Below are 8,798 nucleotides of genomic sequence, written 5' to 3'. Positions count from 1 at the left end.
ACTAAAATGTTTTGCATGCGAGGTGGGGCCCAACAAAATCTTAAGGCCCCAAAAAGGATAGGGCCGGTCCTGATGTCCATGGACAAATATTGTATCATCAGTTTTAGGTATCTCTGAACTGAACTGAACTGTATCATTACTGGCTCGTTACTGTTTGATAGAACCTTGTTACTGTTTGATAGAACTTATCTGCATGCATACAACACAGTATTCACATTATTCTGCATGTTTTGAATGAATGATCAATTTGCATGATTTTCTGTTATTAATGTGCATATGAATCATTAAAGCCGCTATCCCTACTACTTCTGAAAATAGCTCTGATTATCACAAGGTGTGTGTGTGTGTATATATAGCTGCCTTTAATTACCACACTTGACTGTTGCCAAGGCTACACTGGGGCAAGACACTGGCTGTAAAAAGCTATTGCCTCTCAGGCTGTCCTATGTGTGTCCTCCTGCTTTTGTTTCCTTGTATGCAACATTTTGAAAAGTGATTCCTTTTCCAGGCCAAAGTCCAGAGATAAATGACATGGGCAAGGGATTTTAACACTTTCTGTACATATAGGATTACAGATAAGGAACTCATGTTTTAGGATTATTTATAATCACCATTACAATAAATTGTGTGGAGGCAGAAAATATCAGGTAAAACATATGGAGTGTTCTTATTGTGTTCTGTTGTACAACATAATGCCTTTGTCTTGCTGTACACATGACTACAGACTGCTTCACTCTGATGTCCCGTATTAAATGATGATGAAAATGAGAAAACGAGAACCAAAATGAGAACCAATTAAAAAAGGATCTATTAAAAAGTTGTTTTACAAAGGTATTTCAGAACACCAGAAACAAGGACTATTATTATTGACACAAATATTCTCCTTCAGGAGGGTAAAAAGAATGAGCCAAAATTCTCTGGCACTTCCTGAACTTCCAAATTCCTCTACACAGCGAGTCGTAGATCCTCTGCCAGGAGTCCATCTCTGTGCGCCACAAGGCCGCTCTGGCACGAATGAGCTGGGAGAACTCACTCTTGCTGCCTTTGGCCAGGCACACACTGTCTTTACAGATGAAGAAAACATCCAGGCCAATGAAGAGGGCGTTGAGAGTGATAAAACCAGCCCGTGCCGAGCTGGAGAGGGCTAGTGGGGTGCCTTTTGCCACCTGTCCAATGTCTGGGATGTCCCCTGCTAGCTTGGGCAGGTTTCGTGCTGCTTTGCCTTCCTGGAGCGCCAACTTACCAGCGCTTGCAATCAGATCTTCCTTTGCAAGAGCCTTAACACTCAGAGCTGAGGCACAGTCCACTATGGAGTCGATGCCTTTTCCAATGGCCCCGGCTGTGGCAATCACCTTCCCTGCTCCCAGCACAACATCCACCCTGCTCTGCTCCAGGATGGGCTTCATATTACTGGCCACATCCTCAAGACACTCCTGGAGACTCTCCACGTCCTCCATGAAATTCTGGAAGACTTCTCTGGCTTTCTTCTCATGGATGCTATTGACCTTCATCTCTGTGATACCAGTGGCTAAACTGTTGACCCCACTGGTGACCCCCAGGCTGACCCCTGCAATGGTGAGAGCCAGTGACACCCCAGCAGTGACAGGGGTCAGAGCTAAGCCCACTATGGATAGGATCCCTCCAGCCACCCCCACGGAGCTGCCTGCCACACTGGAGATCTTAGCCCCCAGCTTCATCCTGTCCAGCTGCACAGCATTTTCCTCCAGATCGGTCAGAAACTGCTCCATCCTGGGTCGGCGCTGGCTGAACCGGCCAATGAAGCGCTGAGCAGCCTCTTGAAACAGGAATGTTAGTCTGAGGTGCTGGTCCATCCTGACAGAGGGGAGACAGATTCAACATCTATTTACTGTATACCAATAAAATAAAAATATCAACAGAAGTTTAAAGACAACAACCAAACTAACCTTACCTGATATCATTCAGCTGATTCAAATGGTCCATCATCTTTTGTATGGACTCTTCACTCACATCAGCACCAAGGTTGACCACAGGGATGTCATTCTTATTTTTCCAAAACAGCATTTGACTGGAGCTACTGTAACAATGCATATTCATTTCAACATGACATTATATTCATTACATTTATATGTGGATTTTGAATTATATCACATAAGCCAAAGAACCTTGTCAAATGACACATCTGAGGACAAAAATGAAGAAAATTAGTACAACTATACTAATATAAATTATGATATTAAAACAGTGTTTTAAGATTACTCCCAGGCTGTTGTCTGATCTGTAATCTAGAAGGAAAAAATGGACATAAAGTGTTTGTAAAATGGCAATAGAGAACATTACATAAGTTAATGTTGAAGAAATTGTGATAGGAGCTCCACTTACCCCTTCTCCATTATTTTACAGAGCTGCTGGCTGATTTGTATGTATCTGTCCAGCTGGAGGGCCAGCACCTCTACATTGAGGAGGCTGGGCATAAAGAAGGACTTAGCATCCCTCTTAAAGTGGATGAGGAGAGGGCAGGATATTCTGGCAGTAGTGATGACAGCCTGAACACTGGCAGGGCTCGTCCCCTGAGGCAGACAGAGGAACCTGTTCTCCTCAAACACCAACAGACAGGTGACCGCCAGACACTCCACAGCATCCAGGAAGTAATCCAGCTTCTCCAGGCCTCCCAGAGTGTCCTTTAGTACAGCCCCAAGCTCCTTCTCCAGCGCCTCACGCCTACTGTCTGCAGTCCCCTGGGTCAGACCGCTCCATACGAACTCCCCAAACGCCTTGGCCTTGGTCTCTGAGTTACGGACATGGTCGAACTTAAGGTCAATTCTGTCTGCCCTCTGCTTGATGTCCCTCATCATATCCAGTTCTGTCTTCCTCTGAAGGGCCCATTTGGAATGTCTGTCACAGAACTCCCTCACTGTGTGAATGTGGCTGAGGGTGTCTGAGATGTACTGGCCCAAGTGCTCCATTGTTAACTCTGATCTGGAAGAAAAGTAGGCTTCAGTCAGGAGCTTTACTATTGAATTCAGGATAATCAGTATATAAAATTACAAAGTTGTAGATACAGAGTGCCTATCCACCAACTTTAACCTTTTATTGAACTGCCTTTATTGAGTACCTTGGATTCTTTGTCAACACTGCCCTCTGTTGTCAATTTAAAGTAGCCCAGCAACACTCTCATTTCTGCCCCAGTTATTAAACCTCTTAGATGTAAGGTCCCCTGTTTAGGTTCTAGTTCTGGTACCGACCAACATTTTTGCTTATAAATCGATCTGTGGACACCGTAGATTGAAATGGCTTGCATTGAGCAACAGCCCTGGTTCCCACAGACACAGACTGAGCCTGTGTGATGTAGGATGAGAAAGGAGGATGAGAAAACTGAAACCACTTGAAGCTAGGATGTCCCTCCTACCATTTAATTCACTCTTCCGACTGTCCATCAACCCCTGAACCCTACACCACAGCCACTGACAAAGCACATGCTTGCAATCGTTAAGAGAGAGTGGTTTCATCATGGTAGCACATTCAGAGATAAAATAATAGCCATAAATCTAAAATAATTCATAGATTAAAAAAATACTTTTTAAACGGTCCGTTTGTCATAGAGGGCCAGGATTGATATGATATGAAAGGGGAGTTCCTAACAAGTTCAGGATGCCAAGCTACAGCAGACAGTTTGATCAAGAGACCTTGCAAAAATATGCATTTTCTCTTACACTAAACATACAAAATATGTAATTTACAGTTATAAGGAAGGTGAAATCTTATAGTTAGTTATTTTATGATATGATTATGCTATATTTAGAAAGCATATGTAATTTCAAGCCATATTCATACGATTTTGTTGAATAGGAAATGCACCATAAAAATATTTCATATTTGTACTGTGAACTTGAGCTTGTGTCCTGAAAATGCAGCATTACTAGTTATTTTTTATGGCCCTTATGATTACATTTTGGGATTAAGTTGACGTTTTCGATTACATTTAGTTACAATTAACTGGTTTGAATAGTCTCACTGTGACATGACGCTCTCCCTGTGTTTGGACATTTCCTGGTTTGGTTGATATTGTTAATGAACAGTGTTGCCTTGTCCCCATGGCATGTCCAATGTAACTAGATAATACAATTTTAGAAACACAGCCATTACATTTCTATTCTGATATAAATGTAGAAACAGGATTCACATGCATCACATAGCTACACGGGCAAACAGTGATTCATTTGTACATCGGGAGGTCCCGGAACACAGTGAGCGCGAGAGCCTAATTTTCTAGACATCAGTGTACAGCAACAATTCCAGACGTCACTGCAGAACACCGGCCATATGCATATAAACACACACTCAGCTGGGGGGTTTACAAGACCCGAATCAATGTAGTAGTAGAACAAATATCACAATATCCTAATATTATAACTTCAAATAAAATAAATCAATATAGGCTACAGCAGAACACACCTATGACAATATATAGGCCTACACATATTCGGATTAACTTCACAGTACAGAACAACGACAACAGGTTTCCAAACCTTCCACAATGACTCTCCCCATGTCAAGTCCATGTATCTCCTGGCAGTCAATTTCTTGCTCAAAACCATGAACGAGCCTGTGCCTATGACGTTTAGTCTCATTCTAATAGTTGTTCGGTAGACTCTGGCTGTATAGTCAATTCTTTTCCTTTTGAGTGTTAACTATAACCTAGGTGTCGTCTTTAGCCGTGTCTGCAAGGCTTGCTACCAACAAATGAGCCTTGGTTCGGGCATGTTCAGAAACATTTTTTCTCAGGGCCCTTGTCAGAGGCAGAGTATGATACTTCTACGGTGGATTTATAAAGAAACGATAGCCTTATGTACCCATTATCTCTTGAAGAATATAACTTACTGCCTCATTAGTTTAGTTCAACTCTTGTACCCCATCAAAACCCAAAATATAAGTTTGTTTTACTCCAATGTTTACAAACAGAGTAAATGTAAACAAACACTATACCTTTAATACATAACGTTAGTTAAAACTATAATTTTGATATCATGGATGGTCAGTCCTTGCATCCATAGGTCTGTCTGTGAATTTAAGAGTGATTACAATCTCCAATTCCATCCCTCAGTTTTTAGCTGAAACAGGGGCGGGTAAAACGCTTTGTTATTGTTTCAACTGTTTGATTTGTGTAAAGAAATATGGACGTATAAAGCTCACTCACCTCGACAAAGAGAGTGAATGCTGTTCAGTCTCCCTACACCGGAATGTTGTCTTCTCAGTTTCGTTTCCCTTGTTCTTCAAAACTTCCAAACTCAACTTGGACCCATTGAGCTATTATAAGAACGCTTGGATACGTCACCACCACTCCTTTGAATGACGAGAAAGAAACGCCCAAAACAGAGCAAATCCTTTAGTAAACAAATCTGTTGCGTGGAACAATATTGTGGCTTATTTTTGTAAATTAATTGTAAAGTTTTATTTGGAAGGATGGCGAGACTAAATGAAATGTTCTGTAAAATACTAGCGACTTCAGAATGTAGCTGACACATGTAGTAACCATTTCAGACATATGTGGTATGTTACCTGTAAAATAAAAATAAGGTAATGTTTATATCTCATGTTAAGCAAGTGAACAGCAAACCTGGTTTTAAAAAATCTATTAAAGCAACATCTCATGGCACAACTCCTCCCTGGTGCGCAGTGGTCTAGGGCACTGCATCGCAGTACTAGCTGCGCCACCAGAATCTCTGGGTTCGCGCCCAGGCTCTGTCGCAGCCGGCCGCAACCGGGAGGTCCGTAGGGCGACGCACAATTGGCATAGCGTCGTCCGGGTTAGGGAGGGTTTGGCCGGTAGGGGTATCCTTGTCTCAGTATGTAAAAAATGTAATAAAATGTATGCACTCTACTGTAAGTCGCTCTGGATAAGAGCATCTGCTAAATGACTAAAATGTAAATGTAATGTAAACAACGCCTCTCACTCACGTGGCCTACTTTTGTGTGTATGTACTCACATGTATGGGTAACTGATAGATGAACACACGTGCGGACTACATGTTGATGTTTTAGATGTATGTCGATTGTAAAGTCTTTCGTCTGTAATGTCTTATGTCGTTATGTGTCAGACCCCAGTATGACTAGCTGTCACCACTGACATCGGTTAATGGGGATTTTAATAAAGTCCTAAATATTACCCTTTCTAACAGTGCCTTATTTACCACCTATTTTACCAGGTGTTACCCTTTTATATCAGTGGGTAACTGGCAAATTGGGAGGGGTGAGTAGTGTTGCATGGGGGCTGTTTGCAGTTCAAATTAGTTAAACAATGGAAAAGTGAATGAATTTACCTGTAAAAAAGCTGAGAACCTTTCACACAGACCTGATACCTGCATTTTAGTTATAGGGTCCGTTGACATGCAGGAATCAGGACTAGGTCTGTAAGTGGCTTTTATTTTTCCATGTTTAAAAAACGTCTGATATACGTTTATGTTGTTTATGAAAGAGATATGACTGTCATGCTAAAAGTTACTGCAGTATCTTCGCCCTGCCACAAGAGGGGGCATGGCAACAACCTGAGTGACTTGCGTAAAGCATATGATCCTAAAGGTTGTAGTGTTGTGATCATATACCTCTGTGCTTGTTTGTGATGAACACATAGCCTTCATTAATATGCATAGAATCATCCAGAAAGAATCAAATGAGTCTGATGATGAGTGTCAAAGGATAGTTCAAATGTGTTTCTTGTTTCATGTGTTATGTGTAAGTCAAAGCGAAATTTGTTCTCTGTTTGAGCCGATAATAACCATTAAACCATTAACTCACTCATGGATTCATTTATATGCATGTTGGATGTTTTTATTATTATACCTGCAACCTAATTGGCCAGCAATGCTCAAAGAGTTTCTGATTTGATAGTTTCTTTCCATTTATCCCACCTCAATCAAATCAAATTGTATAGGTTGCTTACACATATTTTGCCTATTTTATCGCAGGTGCAGTAAAATGCTTATGTTTCTAGCTCCAACAGTGCAGTAATACCTAACAATACAGAACAATACACACAAACCCGAAAAAGGAATTCTATATATATCAGAATGAGAAATGTTAGAGTCCAGAATATAAATATCTATGTATATGATGGTGTGTCTAGACAGTATGGACAGTATGTGAATAGAAAATGTGTGTACAGTGTAGGAGTACAATTAGACACATGGATAACATATAAAAGTATAAGATAGCTGAACAGTAAAATAACAAACATGTCAGACAGATAGGCGCCTAAAGCAATTGGAAACTAGAAATATAGTCTGACCATTCCATTAAGTACATACATGTCAGACAGATAGGCGCCTAAAGCAATTGGACACTAGACACATAGTCTGCTGATTCCTTTAAGAGATACACCTGTCAGAGAAATATGTGCTTAGGGAACTTAGACCCATTAGACACATAGTCTCCTGATTCCTTTAAGAGATACACCTGTCAGAGAAATATGTGCTTAGGGCACTTAGACCCATTAGACACATAGTCTGCTGATTCCTTTAAGAGATACACCTGTCAGAGAAATATGTGCTTAGGGCACTTAGACCCATTAGACACATAGTCTGCTGATTCCTTTAAGAGTGTTATGATGGTGAATGAGGACCCAAAAGCGACTTAACAGAAACAGAGTCTTTATTCCAGTCTTAAACAAAAACGATACTCCTGGATATATCTTAGGTAAATACAAAACAGGAAAACTGAAATCCTCTCGTCAGTAGAGAGGAACGACTGGAGACGCGACCACAGACTGCAGGTCGCTTCGGGAAGGCACAGGCCGTAGCTGACATAGACACCTGCTCACACGCAGCATCTGAAGAAGGCAAAAACACGACAGGGCGGAACAAGGACACAGAACAGCAAACATCAAACAAGGATCCGACAAGGACAGAAGCGGAAAACAGAGGGAGAAATAGGGACTCTAATCAGAGGGCAAAATAGGGGACAGGTGTGAAAGAGTAAATGAGGTAGTTAGGAGAATGAGGAACAGCTGGGAGCAGGAACGGAACGATAGAGAGAGAGAGCGAGAGAGGGAGAGAGGGAGGGGGAGAGAGAGGGATAGAAAGAGGGAAAGAACCAAATAAGACCAGCAGAGGGAAACGAATAGAAGGGAAGCACAGGGACAAGACATGATAATCAATGACAAAACATGACAGTACCCCCCCACTCACCGAGCGCCTCCTGGCGCACTCGAGGAGGAACCCTGGCGGCAACGGAGGAAATCATCAATCAACGAACGGTCCAGCACGTCCCGAGATGGAACCCAACTCCTCTCCTCAGGACCGTAACCCTCCCAATCCACTAAGTACTGGTGACCACGTCCCCGAGAACGCATGTCCATGATCTTCCGTACCCTGTAAATAGGTGCGCCCTCGACAAGGACAGGGGGGGGGAGGGAAGACGAACGGGGGCGCGAAGAAAAGGCTTGACACAGGAGACATGGAAGACAGGGTGGACGCGACGAAGATGTCGCGGAAGAAGCAGTCACACAGCGACAGGATTGACGACCTGAGAGACACGGAACGGACCAATGAACCGCGGAGTCAACTTGCGAGAAGCTGTCGTAAGGGGAAGGTTACGAGTGGAAAGCCACACTCTCTGACCGCGACAATACCTAGGACTCTTAATCCTACGTTTATTGGCGGCTCTCACAGTCTGCGCCCTGTAACGGCAAAGTGCAGACCTGACCCTCCTCCAGGTGCGCTCACAACGTTGGACAAAAACCTGAGCGGAGGGAACGCTGGACTCGGCGAGCTGGGACGAGAACAGAGGAGGCTGGTACCCAAGACTACTCTGAAACGGAGATA

General features: G+C 42.7%; 1 protein-coding gene across 1 annotated transcript; it reads right to left on the bottom strand.

The window, feature by feature from the left end:
- Positions 1–790: 790 nt before the first annotated feature.
- apol (apolipoprotein L) lies at positions 791–5,568 on the bottom strand. Its single transcript, XM_055898095.1, has 4 exons — positions 5,177–5,568; positions 2,362–2,958; positions 1,931–2,056; positions 791–1,833 (listed from the first exon to the last, which is right to left on the bottom strand). Exons 2-4 carry the CDS (start codon positions 2,943–2,945, stop codon positions 864–866), a joined length of 1,680 nt encoding a protein of 559 aa, XP_055754070.1. The 5' UTR covers positions 2,946–2,958; positions 5,177–5,568; the 3' UTR covers positions 791–863.
- Between the last annotated feature and the right edge of the window lie 3,230 nt (positions 5,569–8,798).

Source organism: Salvelinus fontinalis, chromosome 34 (genome assembly GCF_029448725.1).
Source record: "Salvelinus fontinalis isolate EN_2023a chromosome 34, ASM2944872v1, whole genome shotgun sequence".
Taxonomy (NCBI): Eukaryota; Metazoa; Chordata; class Actinopteri; order Salmoniformes; family Salmonidae; genus Salvelinus; species Salvelinus fontinalis.
This window is presented reverse-complemented; position numbering and strand designations above follow the sequence as displayed.

Excerpts from the sequence above, each read along its gene's own strand:
- apol (XM_055898095.1), bottom strand. The coding sequence starts at position 2,945 with ATGGAGCACTTGGGCCAGTACATCTCAGACACCCTCAGCCACATTCAC. Across the intron at positions 2,057-2,361 it reads TGTAAAATAATGGAGAAGGG|TAGCTCCAGTCAAATGCTGT; the intron begins GTAAGTGGAGCT and ends GCATTGTTACAG. Across the intron at positions 1,834-1,930 it reads AATCAGCTGAATGATATCAG|GATGGACCAGCACCTCAGAC; the intron begins GTAAGGTTAGTT and ends CCCCTCTGTCAG.